A 14,463-nucleotide genomic window follows, 5' to 3' on the forward strand; every position below is an offset into this window, starting at 1 on the left:
CTGAGTCTCGGGCTCGCCCACCCCACTGAGTCTCGGGCTCGCCCACCCCGCGGAGTCTCGCCCTCACCAACCCCACTATCCGCTTGCCCACCCCTCATCCCCATTGTGCTGCCCTCTCCTCCCACCTGTTATGTTTTGCCTTTCTGCCCCCATGTGTGTACCTCTTTTGTGTTACCCTACCCCAATAGCTTGCTTTTTGGTCATCTGCTGCAATTTCTGTTCTCCTTGCCACACCCCTCAGCTAGTGAATATCCTGGTCCATGTGGTGCAAATTTTCCCCTGAATTTATCCTCCAGTAATAGAACCTCCAAGCAATGTGTTCTACTGCTCTTGCCTCAGCTAAGATTATTCATCTTTATATTTTTTAGTAATTTCTTGTCCTATAAAGGACATGCCACACATCCGGGTTTCAGAGCACAGTACAGAGGAGATATGTAAATCAACCTTGTGTTGACTGGTGACATAATGAAACAGATAGTTTTTAAAAAAGAAAGCCTTGGTCTTGAATTACAGGAGATTACAGTAGACACTATGTATACATAATTGAGGGTATATATATACATCTGTAGTGAGAGATAACATGGTCCCAACAAGTATAAAGTAAATATTTTAGTATCATCCTGTGAGTGCTTCACTTTTCTACAGTCATGCACTTTATTAGGCTCACTTCTACCACTTTTCTTGTTTCCTCTCAGGATTCATCAAGGCAGATCTCCGAAGACAGAAGGCAAATGCAGAAACGTCTGACACCGTAAGTAATGCATGGGAAGTGTTTGCCACATGCCACACCACTTTCCCCCAACTCCATGTTTTCCGTATGTTTTGTTCATTGATCACATGCCAGCCACTTCAGAACACTATTCAACTGTAAGTAATGTAGTAATTGGCAAATGGCCGTAGGTTTAAGACACTAGAGCAAAAGGAGCATTTTTTATATTGTATTGTATTATAATTACATTTATCTGATAGAAACAGGTTAGTATTAGATTCCTTATCTTAGAATATCCCCAGGCGTCAGACTGGATCCGGACATTTTTGCATAGCAGTACCCTTGCGCGTCGGTAGGCATCGTCTGCGGCTCCACGTCCGGCGTCGTGGCCGCCGTGATGACGTCGTCGGAGTACTTAGACGCCGCCTCCGCGTGCTGACGTCCGTTCTTCTTTTTTCCACGCCAGCAGCGCAGATCGGGAAAAAGTGCTACCTTAGTCATTTTTTGACTAAACTTTTTTGTGATCTCTTTTGATCCTTTTTCGAGTCTTCGACTCCAAACGGTGCCGGTAGGGAGGCTAGGTTTCAAGCCATGTGAGGACTGCGACCGACTGATGTCAGTCACTGACCCTCACCGCCGGTGCCTCTACTGTCTCGGCGTCGATCACGACGTCAAGGCCTGCTCCGACTGCCCGGCCCTAACTTCAAAAGCTAGGCGGGAGCGGTCCCGAAAGTGGCTCGAACTCCGGCAGTCAGCCCCGCGAGAGGTCCCGGTCCAGACGGAGGTCAAGGGACAGGTCGCGGGGTCGGAGCCATCATAGCTCAGGGAGTCGCCATCCCTCCTCAGGCTCTAAGTCATCAGGTAAACACAAGAAGTCAGAGACGTCATCGCTCTTCTGACTCTTCTTCCCCCCCCCCCCCCCCCCCCCCCCCCGATGCTCGCACGACGCGGCCGGGGTTCGGGTGACACCCCCTACGCTGCTCCGTCAGAGTCGCGGGCGTGGCGACCTGCCCCATACCCTCCGGTCCCTGGGCAGCAAGCGATGCCGGAGGAGGTCGAGCGTTTCCTCATGGCCATGAGGTCCCCCACTCCTCCGGCGGGCTCCGCGGACCCGTCTTGGGCCCTAGCGGCTCGGGTGCTTCTTTGCCCGACGCCGGCGGGTGCTTCGGCCCGACGACGCCCGGGCCTTCAGGCCCGGTGCCTTCGGGCCCCACTGGATCCGCTTCTGGATCTGGATCATCGCCGGTCGACCTGACTACCTCACCGGCGCCGGTCCCTCAGGTGTCACCTCCGGCGCCGTCCTCGGGCGGTGCCTTCCCCGATACCTCCCTCGACCCGGTTCCGGAGCGGCGCCGCTGGGCGCCGCTCTCGACGCCGCTTGGGGAGTTTTACTTAAATGAACCGACCCCATCATTTGACGACCCTGATTATCAGGGGATGGGTGATGAGGAGTATTGGGAGGGGTCTGAGGACCCTCTGGCACGTGAGTGTCAGTCCCAGGAGGAATGGACAGGTCTTGGGGATGCCAGTGGTCTGGACACTTCGCCAGACACTGGTTTTGTCTCACCCACTACCGTGGCTACGAAGGAGGGGGCATCCTTCAGTGTGGTGTTGGCGCCGGCGGCCAAGGTCTTGGCCCTTGAGCTCCCCGTCACGCGGCCGTGAGGACTAACCTCCTCACTGAGGTCCTTAAACCGCAGTCCAGCTCGGCTGAGCCTCTGCTGCCGTTTAATGAGGCCTTGACTGGCGTGCTTTTGGGCACTTGGTCCAGGCCCGCTACAGGTCAGCCTGTAGATAGGAACGTGGCCAGACGCCACCGCCCGGCCCCGGGCGACCCTGCTTTCCTGTCTACCCACCCCACCCCTGAGAGCCTGGTCATCCAGGCCTCTAACTCCCAGACCGCATTCCCATCGGCTCCGCCTGATCTGGAATCCAAGAGGTATGAGAATTATGGAAAGAGGATATTCTCCTCCCTTAGTTTGGGACTGCGGTCTTCCAACACCGCATGCCTCTTGGGCCGCTACACCCACTCCCTGTGGGACACGGTCGCGGACGTGCTGCCGCAGTGCCCGGCGGAGGTTAAGGCTAAACTCGCCCATGCCCTTGCGGAGGGTCGAGATGAGGCACGTTTTTTCATCCGGTGTGGGCTGGATACCACCGACTCACTGGGCAGAGCGATGGCAACGACGGAGGCGATTCGTCACCACGCCTGGTTGAGGTCCGCCAACTTTTCAGCGGATGTCCAGAATACCCTCATGGACATGCCGTTTGATGGCCGTCTCCTTTTCGGCGACAAGGCAGACCACACGCTTGAGCGCTTTAAGGACTCCAGGGCTACGGCCAAGTCCTTGGGCCTCTCGGCCCCGCGCCAGCAAACGGTTGCCTTTCGCTCCTTTCGTGGCCAAGGAAGGGGCGCCCCCACACGTGCTGCCAGCCACGCACCGCAGACTAACATCCAACGCAGTGGCGGCCATGGAAACCGCCGTGGAGGCGGTCAGGGACACCGGCAAAGCCAGTCCACACCTTCCCCCGCAGCATCTGCCTCAAAACCTTCCTAGTCCGTGCTTTCAGGCCCAAGTGACGCCAGTGGGGGGCAGGGTTCGCCATCACCACTCCCACTGGCGCACTGTCACATCGGACAGGTGGGTGCTGCAAATCATCCGAAGGGGCTACTCCCTCCCCTTCGAGATGACCCCTCCAGCCATGCCACCGAAATACCACCACGTATCGGGGGATCATTTGCGGTTCTGCAGGAGGAAGTTACGGCCCTCTTGGCCAAGGGGGCCTTCGAGCGCGTTCCTGGGCCAGAAGTAGGGTGTGGTTGCTACTCCCACTACTTTCCGGTACCCACGAAGGGCAAAGGGGGCCTACGCCCTATCTTGGACCTATGGAACGTCAACGGCTTCCTCCGGAAGGAGAAGTTCAAAATGCTGACTCTGGCTCAGGTCTTGGCTGCCCTGGACCCAGGAGGCTGGATGGTAGCGTTGGACTTGCAGGACGCTTATTTCCACATCCCCGTCCTGCCGGCCCACCGGCGCTACCTACGGTTCACGGTAGGCCACAAGCACTTTCAGTTTACCGTGCTCCCCTTCGGCCTTACCAGAGCCCCACGGGTGTTCACGAAAGTGATGGCGGTGGTCGCAGCTCATCTGTGCAGGTTAGGGGTTTCAGTCTTCCCATACCTCGACGACTGGTTGTTGAAGGCGGGCTCGCCCCAGACAGTCATCAGCCACCTCCAGACGACGGTGGATCTCCTGCACCTGCTGGAGTTCTCCATCAATGTGCCGAAGTCACACCTGTGTCCCTCTCAAAATCTCCTCTTCATCGGAGAGGTTCTCGACTCGGCGCAGTTTCGGGTTTATCCCCCCGAGCAGCGGGTTCGGGATATTCAGGCTCTGATTCCGATCTTTCAGCCTTTATCCCGAGTCTCAGTCAGGTTGACGCTGCGGCTTCTGGGGCTGAGGGCTTCCTGCATCCTTCTAGTGCATCACGGCCGTTGGTGGATGCGGGCTCTGCAGTGGGACCTGAAGTTTCAGTGGGCCCAGAATCAGGGCAACCTGTCCGACCATGTCCTGATCTCGGAGGGCACTGCAAGACAGCTGCAGTGGTGGCTCACGGACCGCAATTGGGTCAGCGGCAGATCCCTCTCCCTTCCCCAACCGGAGAACGTAGTTGTGATGTACGCGTCCCACCAGGGCTGGGGAGGCCACATTGGAGAGGCGGAGATCAGAGGCCTCTGGTCTCCGGCGGAGTCCCGGCTACAAATCAACCTTTTGGAGCTGCGGGCGATTCGTCTTGCACTGAAGGCATTCCTCCCCTCTGTCCGGGGGAGTGTAGTGCAGGTGTTCACAGACAACACCACCGCCATGTGGTACTGCAACAAACAGGGCGGGGTGGGGTCGTGGACCCTCTGCAAGGAGGCTCTGCGCATTTGTTAGTGGCTGGAACATCAGGACGTGACCCTGGTGGTTCAACACCTGGCAGGTTCTCTGAATGCCAGGGCGGACGAACGCAGCCGCCGGTGCATGATGGATCATGAATGGCGTCTGAACTCTGACGTGGCGCAAGGTCTCTTTCTGCAGTGGGGAGAGCCTTGGTTAGATCTATTCGCCACAGAAGAGAATGCGCAATGTCATCAGTTCTGCGCGTTGGAGTTTCCAAGGCGGCACTCGCTCGGAGACGCTTTTCGGCGCGAGTGGAGTTGCAGTCTGTTGTACGCCTTTCCACCTATACCACTTCTGCCCAGAGTGCTGAAGAAGATCAAACGCGACCGGGCCCAAGTCATCCTTGTGGCTCCGGACTGGGCACACAGGTACTGGTATCCCGAGCTACTCAGTATGTCAGTCGATCCCCCGGTTCGTCTGCCTCCTCAGGAGGACCTTCTGTCGCAGCAGCAGGGGACGGTCCTCCACCCGAACCTGTCCAGTCTCCACCTCCATGCTTGGAGATTCAGCGGCGACAGTTGAGGCCATTTGACTTGCCTCCTGAAGTCTGTAACATCATTCTGGCAGCCAGGCGTCCCTTCTCAAAGTCGGTATACGCCTGCAGGTGGAACATATTTGTGACATGGTGCACAGCAAAGGCTGTGGATCCTCTCTCTGCCCCTCTTTCTGAGGTTCTTTTCTTCCTTCTTTCTCTTGCCCAGCAGGGCTCTGCTCTGGGCACTATTGAGGGCTACCTTTCTGCCCTTTCAGCCTTTCTACGGCTGCCTGATCAGCCATCTTTGTTCAAGTCCCCTATTGTAACTCGTTTTCTGTAAGGCATCCCACACACGTTTCCTCCTGTTCCTTTCGTGATGCCTCAGTGGGACTTGAACCTGGTTCTTACTTATCTGATGTGCGCTCCCTTTGAGCCACTTCACAACTGTCCTATCCGCCTTCCTACTCTGAAGACTGCTTTCCTGGTTGCCATCACCTCTGCCAGGAGAGTGAGTGAGCTCCAGGCTCATTCATCCAAACCTCCTTTCCTTTCTGTCCATCCGGACAAGGTTGTGTTGCGGACTAGACCCTCTTTCCTGCCCAAGGTTGTCACGGCCTTCCACATCGGGCAGTCTATCACTTTGCCCACCTTCTTTCCGCCTCCGCATCCCTCAAAGGCGGAAGAGCGGCTCCACCGTCTGGACCCAAAACGTGCGCTCGTATTCTATCTGGATCGCACACGCCAGTTCCGGGTGGATGACCAACTCTTTGTTGGTTACGTGGGCGCTAAGAAGGGACGGGCGGTACACAAGCGGACCATGTCTCGGTGGGTCGTCTTATGTATCAAGGCTTGTTACTCCTTGGCAAAGAAGGAGCCTCCTGTTGGGCTGAGGGCCCATTCCACTCGGGCCACGGCGGCTACCACTGCCCTGGGCCGGGGTGTCCCCTTGCAGGACATCTGTCAGGCAGCTACGTGGGTATCGCTGCACACGTTTGCGAGACATTACTGTCTGGACAGCCAAGTCCGAAGGGATGGCTTCTTTGGCCGTTCCGTCCTCCGGCACTTTCTGGTGTGATTATTGGTTCGCAGACCCACCACCGGGGTTGGTTATGCTGGGGTATCTATTCTAAGGTAAGGAATCTAATACTAAACTGTTTCTTTCAGATGAACAAGTAACTTACCTTCGGTAATGATATATCTGTAAGCAAGAGTAGTTAGTATTAGATTCCTTACAGCCCCACCCATCCTCCCCGTTCTGCGAACCGATATCTAGGGTTAAGGTCATCCCCTTTCAGGGCCTTAGTTTCAATGGCACCAGTTTTTTGTTGTTGTTTTTTTCACAACAAAGTTTTATTGATAGTCGAGCAAATTAGAAAAAGTGGCTCCCCACAATCCGGAGAACACCACCAGGCATTTTGGTACATTTAAATCTCTTCAATCCCCAACTACCCAACCCCCCATACCCCTCCCCGTGACCCATCCTAACCCAGTGCACGTGTGTACGAACAGTGTTGATGCTTGGTCGTGACATGGCAATCTAGGCGTATTGTATGGGCTCGCCGGACACTAGGGAGCTAAAGATCCTCCTCAGGTTCCGCCGGGGGGTCCAGTGTCAAACCCCTATAATCCGCCCACCTCTTCCACAACTTAAAGTGTTTGCGGGGGCATCCTCGCGCTTCAAATATCGGCCGCTCTAGACCCATACAAAAGTCCAGTCCAGCTCTCCATGCACTCAGGGGGGGGGGGGGCCCTCACATCCTTCTAAGCTCGGGCCAGGTCCCTCTTGGCAACTACCAGCCCCAGGAGCAGCAAATGTCGTTTGTATATGTTTCCACCAACCCCCTCCAGGATGTGTACTAGGCCCAGGTGATGAGTACGGGGAAGGGTCCAGCCCAGCACCTCAGACAGGCAGCTCCACACACCCCTCCAGAAACAAACCAGCCTAGGGCACGACCATACAGTATGGAGCAATGTGCCCACTGCAACCCCACTGCGCAAGCATTCCGGGGACCCAATCAAGCCTGCTTTCCACAGACGCTCACGGGTGTAGTATGCCGTATGTAGAATTTTGAATTGGATTAGTCTAAATCGTATTGCAATGGCTGCCCCCCCTAGGGGATTCCAGGACCTCCCTCCAATCATCTTCATCCAGTGGGCCGATATCTGCCTCCCAAGCTGTCTTTAAAGGAAGAAGAGTGGAGGAGCAGTGGGTGACCATCGTCTGGTAGATGCGTGAAACTTTCTTATCCCCAAGATCGCCCATAAAGACCTTCGCCTCAATCGGACTAAATTCAGGGAGCGAGTCTAGGTTGGCAATACTGGGAGTTAGTGCGTGTCGGAACTGCAGGTACCGAAAAAATTGGGACTGGGGCATATTGAATTCCGTGCTAAGCGCTTGGAAGGACTTGAGCGTCGTTCCGGACATCACATGTCCCAGTTGCGAGATTCCAATTGTGTCCCAGCCATCGAATCCTGATAATGTAGATAGTTCGGGTAGTAGGCCGTTGCGCCATAGCGGTGTTTCAGCGGTCAGCCTGCCCCACCAGCCCATGCGGCGTAAGGCCTGCCGCCACACAGCAAAGACTAGTCTGGTGACCCTCTGCAACGAACGACGCAGCCGGGGTGAGTAGAGGATGGTGTGGAGCGTATTTTCACCCATCAACGCGCGTTCCAGGGCATAGGCCGGATCTCCACTGTCTCCATACCACCATTCGTTCAGGATTAGGAGGTGAGCGGCCTGGTAATAGGACAGTAGATCTGAGGTGGCCAAACCTCCACAGTAAGTGGACAAGAAGCATGTACGTAGCGCTACTCTGGCTGCTCCCCCAGCCCACAGAAAGCGGCCCAAGACCGAATTGACCTGTCTAAACCATTGGGGTGCGATCGGATAGGGATGGTTCTGCAATTGGTAGAGGAGGCGTGGGAGCGCAACCATTTTGAAGATCGCAGATCTGCCGAATATAGAAAGGGGCATTCGAGACCAAGTTTTCACATCTGTCTGGACCCGCTCCCAAACGGGCACTACGTTGTGTTCCCAGGCAGTGTTTGCCGATTCCGATAGGAATACCCCCAGATACTTCAGACCGTCTGTAACCACCCGTAGTCCCGACGTCCAGGGATCTGTCACCGTTCCATCCCCCAGTGCCCATAGAGTGGATTTATGCAAGTTTAGGTATAAGCCCGAGACCTCCCCAAAAAGTTGCATAACTTCCAGCATACGCGGTCCCGAGTACTGTAAGTCAGTAAGAAAGAAAAGGACATCGTCCGCATAGAGTGCAATTCTATCCGATAGGTTATCGTTCCATACAAAGCCCCGTATCTGCGCATCTGAGCGCACCCTGGCGGCCAGGGGCTCCATGGCCAGAGCGAACAAGTAGGGGGAAAGCGGACACCCCTGTCTGGTCCCACGGCCGATGCGGAACGTCTCCGACACCGCCCCTGCGACCCGCACCGAGGCCGTTATGTCTGTGTAGAGGAGCTTGACATATGACAAGAAGACTGGGCCCAAGTTGAGACGGGGCAAGAGTGCAAAGAGATATGCCCAGCTGACTGAATCAAAGGCTTTGTTGATATCGGCTAACAACAGAGCCGCCTGTTCACCTGTGGCTCCCATGGCATCGATTGCTGCCTGTGCGCGTCGGATGTTATGCCGCGTTGCCCTGTGAGGCATGAATCCGGCCTGGTCCGGGTGGACCAGGTCCGTGATATGCGGGAGTAATTGATTCACTAGGGCCTTAGCCAGAATCTTAGCCTCTATATTGATTAAAGCGATGGGACAATATGAGTCATGCCTATCGGGGGGTCTACCTGGTTTCTGAAAGACCACTATCTCTGCATGACGCCAATCCGGGGGCAACGTGCCCCGCGTGCGCGCCGTCTCGAGTGCACAGCGATAATGGGACCCTAGTTGGACATGACATTTTTTTAAAAACTCACAGGGGTAGCCTCTTAGGCCTGGGGCCTTCCCGGCATTTAGTTGTCCCAGAGCGTCGCCCAGCTCCTCTGCTGTAAGGGGTGCATCAAGAGCCCTCCTGGTCTCATCCGACACCGTTTTAGGTGGCAAATCATCGAGAAATCGAGCCACATCATCAATCGACGATCGGTCGCTCGGGGCGTACTGGGTTGCGAAGTAATTAGCAAAGCTCGCTGCCAGCTCGTTAGGGTCGGTAAGAACTTCTCCGCTGTCGGTCGTGAGACCCGGCAGCGTGATGGGTTGGAGGTTGTGTTGGCAGAGTCTATGGAGCATCGTGCATGACTTATCCCCCCATTGGTATACCCTACTTCGTGTGGCCAGCCACGCCTGTTTGGCCTCATCCAGTAAAATAGACGCATATGATTGCTGAGCCTGAAGAAGCAGCCGTACCCCACCGTCATCGCTCCCTTCACGGTTCTGCTGTTCTAGGGTTTCTACCTGCGCGGCCGCCTCTGTGATCATTTCCCGACGCCTCCGACGGGCCGCGGAACACCACGCGATGTCTACCCCTCGTATGGTGGGCTTCATAGCCTCCCACACCACTCCTGTATCTATATCACCTACTAGGTTTTCTCTCCAATAGAGATCTATTGCTTCTCGCAAGTGCTTAACATAGGCAGGCTGCTGGAGATGCCACGAGGACATCCTCCACCTAAACGGCTGACGTTTTCGAAGAAGTTCTACCCTGACCGACACTGGGGAGTGATCGGACAGGCCCCTCGGCAATATTTCGGCGCTCCGCACCCTGCACAAGCACTCCCTGGGCACAAACACATAGTCCAACCGCGAGAAGGAGCCATGCACTGCTGACACAAAGGTATACTCGCGTACTGTAGGGTGCATATGTCGCCATGTATCCATCCAGCCCATTCCCTCAATCATAGCATGCAGTCTGAGGGGGGTGGGGGGGGGGGGGGAGGGTCTCAGTCACTTCCCGGCGCCTCTGGCGATCCACACACATGTCCATCACGTCATTCAAATCACCCCCAACCACCGCCAGTGATTCAGGGATGTCGTCCCACACTGTGAACAGCTTCTCGGCCAGGGCCCATTGCAAGGGGGGGGGGGGCGTAGACACTCCCAAACACCACGGATTCAGTGCCCACCATGCCCTTGACAAAGATATACCGACCTTGTGGGTCCACCCATTGCTTCTCGTGGACGTACGCCACCCTATGGTGTATCAAGATGGCCACCCCTCTAGACCCCCTGGAAAACCCGGCATGAAAAACCTGATGATAGCCAAACCTCTGTAGGCCCAGTACTTTCGAGCCCATCATGTGAGTTTCTTGGATCAAAAGCACATCTGCAGCCTCCCTTTTCCCCCAGCGTAATACAGCCCCACGTTTAATTTTGTCCAGCAGTCCCCTGACATTCCATGTAATCACTCGTAGAGACTCCTCGGGGAGTCTGAGTCATTTCAGCCATAGTCAAGCAGGACCCACCAGGCGGGCCTCCTGCGCCAATGCCACTCATTGCGCACTATAAGGAACACCATTGCGGAAAACACGTGCAGTTTCTCCCACCCACCCCAGCACCCCAACACAGCAAGGACCCCCACCCGCTCCCCTCCGCCCCCCACCCCCCAAACACCCATCAACTCTGCAACCCCACATTCCTGAACAATTCCCCTCCCCAACTCAGCAGCCTTGTCCCTGGCCACCCGCACCCCGCCTCCCCCCCCCCCCCCCCCCACCCCCCACCTATACCTCAATGAACCATGAAGTATCTGTCGCGGCATGGGTAGCCCCGAGTCCAAAACGGAGGGCCCAGGACCAGCCATGCCAATGGATCCCAACTTCCCAGAAAACAGCGAACTCATCCCCCCTCCCCTATTGCCTCCCACATTGGTAGGAGAATGGTAGCCCCTACTATGTAGTCCCCGAACCCCACCCCACAACCCCACTCATGATCAGTACACAGTTGCGAATCCATCCTGAGGCAGCAATAAGGCATCCAGTCCACTATGCCTCCGGAGACCCGTTGCAGCTAATCAGGATGTGCAATACAAAATGTAAAAGGGCGCCGAGTCCTCATGATCTTCAGTGATCTGTTCCAGATTGATCCGAGTCTTCGGTTCTGCCACTGTCCTGCGTGCCATTGACTGAGGCTGACCGCTTGCATGATTTGGAACGCCGGTTCCTCCTGTTCTTGGTCGTTCGATCCCTCTGTTCCTGCGACGACCCCCTAGGCAAGTCCGGATTCAGTCCCGGCTGGGAGTTCGGCCTGATTTTCACCGTTTCATCGGTCCATTTGAAGAGGTCCTCCGGAGTGTCGAAGAACAGTGTCTGCGATTGGAAGATCACCCTCAGACGCGCCGGGTACAGCAGGGAGTACTGGAGCTTAAGACCCCGCAACTTTGCCTTCGCGGCCATGAAGGAATGGCGCTGCTGCTGTACTAGCTTTGAATTGTCAGGAAAGATCATTATTTTCCGGTTTTTGTAGAGGATGGCCTCCCTGGTTCTAGCTTCCCTCAAAATGACGTCCCGGTCATGATAGTTCAAAAGCCTAGCGATCACCGCCCTGGGCCGTTCGCCCTCTGGTGGCCTCTGTGTCAAGGCGCGGTGTGCGCGTTCAATGATGAAGCAGTTGGATAAAGCCCCCGGGGGCAGCCATGACTCCAGCCATTGTGTGAGAAATTGTTCCATGTTGCCCTTCTCACACCGTTCCGGAAAGCCGATGAAACGGAGATTGTTGCGGTGTGCGCGCCCTTCAGCATCCTCCACCCGGAGCGCCATGCTCCGTTGTGCAGTTTCCATCGCTGCCATTTTCTTTTTGAGGGTACCCACATCGTCCTCCACAACTGACACCCTGGATTCGGCCTCTGTAATTCGTGCCACTGCATTTCTCAAGTCTTGGCGCAACAGGGTCACATCCGCTCCCTCTGCACCTATTTTGGCGTCTAGCATGTCTCTTGACTGGGTGATGGCCGCCATTAGGGCTGCATTGTCCGGCCCCCCTCCTTGCTGTCCACCTCCCAATGGCCCGGGGCCCCCACTGGGGCCTGTAAATTTATCAATTGTTGCCTGTTTGGTGAGGCCACCTCCTCCTCTGGTCATGGCTGTGGGTCTTGCTTGGCCACCGACTATGCAGACAGGAATGGTGTTGCAGGGTCCCCGAGTGCGCCCGTCCAAGTCTACCAGGAGGGGCCAACACAGCAGCCCCTTTCCCACCGGAAGGGTTAGGGAAAGTGTCTTCGGTATAGCCCCACGCCCGGGTCAGGCCAAGGCAGGTCCCAAGAGCTGTCCCCTAGCGGCCGACAGGCAGTGCCTCCCACGCTTCGCTGGCCGATCAATGTCACTCCCCAATGCCGGTCTCTCGTGTCTCAGAGCCGGCCCTTCCTCCGGCCTGGGGACCCGGGGGGGGGGGGATACTCACAGTTCACCATCAGCCGCGCGGCAAGCCAGCAGGGCTCCGGTCTGTCCACCACCGTCCAGCCTCCTACGGGACTTCCGCTCCCCTCTGAGCTCAGCGGGTCCCCTGGTAACTGCAGGACAGATCGCTCGTGGCGGGGGCCGCAAAACTCGAGGCCCCGGCTGCACCCGGGTCACAAGGCCGCAGCGACTGCTCCGGTCAGCTCACAGCTCCACGGATTCTTCCATGCCCAGCGGGCCCCGGGAGAAGAACCGCTAGCAGCCTCTCGGCTCCAGGATAATCAAGGGCCGCGGCACCGCCGGGCTAGCCGACCCGCACAGAGGCCCTCCGGCCGGAGAGCGCCAAAATCGAGGCCCCGGCTTCTCCTCAGCACGCTAGGCCGCTCTCCTCGCTCCGCTGTCCCGTCGCGTTGAACTGCTCGGAATCTCCGCCGGCCACACCGGACGGTTCCTGGCACCCTTGGCAATGTCTGCCCCTCTCGGGTTGTGAGTCTTGGGCTCGGGGGCCAGGATAAATTGCCGGATTAATGGCGGGCCGGCGGGAGCTCTAGCAAGCTGCGACCGCCATCTCCGCTCGCGTAGCCACGCCCCCCACCAGTTTTGGTTTTTAACATGGCTCTGCCATTCTGGCGTGGAAAAGCTGTGTCTAAGAATTGACGTCCGCACGCGGATGCGGCGTCTAAGTACTCCGACGACGTCATCACGACGCAGACGACGCCTAGGACGCGCAAGGGTACTGCTACGCAAAAATTTCCGGATCCAGTCTGACGCCTGGGATATTCTAAGGTAAGGAATCTAATACTAACTACTGTTTCTTACTGTTACCGAAGGTAAGTAACTTGTTCATATAGCGCTTACTACCCCGAACGAGGCATTGAAGCGATTTTTTGACGAGTAGCACTCTACTCTGGAACCCATAAGTGATTACTGTTGAATTATATGCGCTAGGGCACAGGGGGGCGATGTCTGAGTGTTTGCATCCTGGAGTGTTGTGCTGTACATACCGTTTGCTGCTGTTCATAGAATAGAACAGTAATAAAAGACGAGAACCATAATCAACCAATCTCCTCTGAGACGCGTCTTGCTCTCCGCCGTTACCTTGACAGTCCTTTGAGAATTTAGGCATTTTTACATGATATGCCATTGATGTCCCGTCTCCCCAATGTGACAAAAACAGTTATTTTAATACTTGCTATCTGGACTTTTGTTGCTAGTGCTGCCAGTGAAGCAATTGTGCATTGCCTGCCTTCATGCTTTCCAAAAATCCAGTAACCCAGGATGTAGCACGGGAGGCATGTCTGGTGCCAAGGGCACTTTGTGATTTTGGTTTTCTTTCTTATCATTGGATGCAGGCATGTTCCCTCACATTATTTGTACAATGTATTCATCATATTTCTTTGAAGTGACCAGGCTATTTCACGAGGCAGAGTGGAGAATTAGGAGAGCTGACAACCTTAGGTGATTATTTGACCCTTTATTCCAGTAATACACATCCGCAACTAAAGTGTGGAGGAATCAAAGTCTGTAGTATGATTCTACGAGATTCCGGACATATATCACTGAGTGGATCGAGCACTGATGATGAAATGTATGCACGCACTCTGCAGGGTACCAGTTTGGATCCGACCAGTGTAGCATTTCATTCTTCATAGGTAAAGTGAGCACCGAAATTTAAATATACGGAAAACATTTCTGCTTTTGTGTGAAGTCCTAAACTATGCGAAGAATTTTGACACTGGAGAGAATGTAAGTGCATCTGTTATCATTTACCACTTTCCTGGGCTCTTCTGCAGTAACTGCATGCCTTCCTTCAAGTAAGTGTCAAGTGCCAATGCCACAGTGTCTCATGCTCAGCCGAGTTAAAGGGTTGTTCAGAAACTCACTCTGTATGGATAAATTCCTGTAATTGTATAATAGGAACGAAGCCCACGGATCTCTATCATGGGGTCTTTGTGAGCTTCATAAACATAGATCGTTCTGCTTGTGTA

The 14,463-nt window shown here is 55.4% G+C and overlaps 1 protein-coding gene across 4 annotated transcripts in view; it reads left to right on the top strand.

The window, feature by feature from the left end:
- FLVCR2 (FLVCR choline and putative heme transporter 2) overlaps positions 1 to 14,463 on the top strand; it is a 505,902-nt gene that overhangs the window by 437,879 nt on the left and 53,560 nt on the right. For all 4 annotated transcript variants that reach the window (XM_086937519.1, XM_086937521.1, XM_086937520.1 and 1 more), the window contains exon 10: positions 696 to 751. In XM_086937519.1, the coding sequence (XP_086793645.1) occupies positions 696 to 751 (56 nt within the window). The remainder of the gene's footprint in view (positions 1 to 695; positions 752 to 14,463) is intronic.

The sequence above is a fragment of the Lissotriton vulgaris genome, chromosome 9 (assembly GCF_964263255.1).
Source record: "Lissotriton vulgaris chromosome 9, aLisVul1.2, whole genome shotgun sequence".
In the NCBI taxonomy this organism is placed as follows: domain Eukaryota; kingdom Metazoa; phylum Chordata; class Amphibia; order Caudata; family Salamandridae; genus Lissotriton; species Lissotriton vulgaris.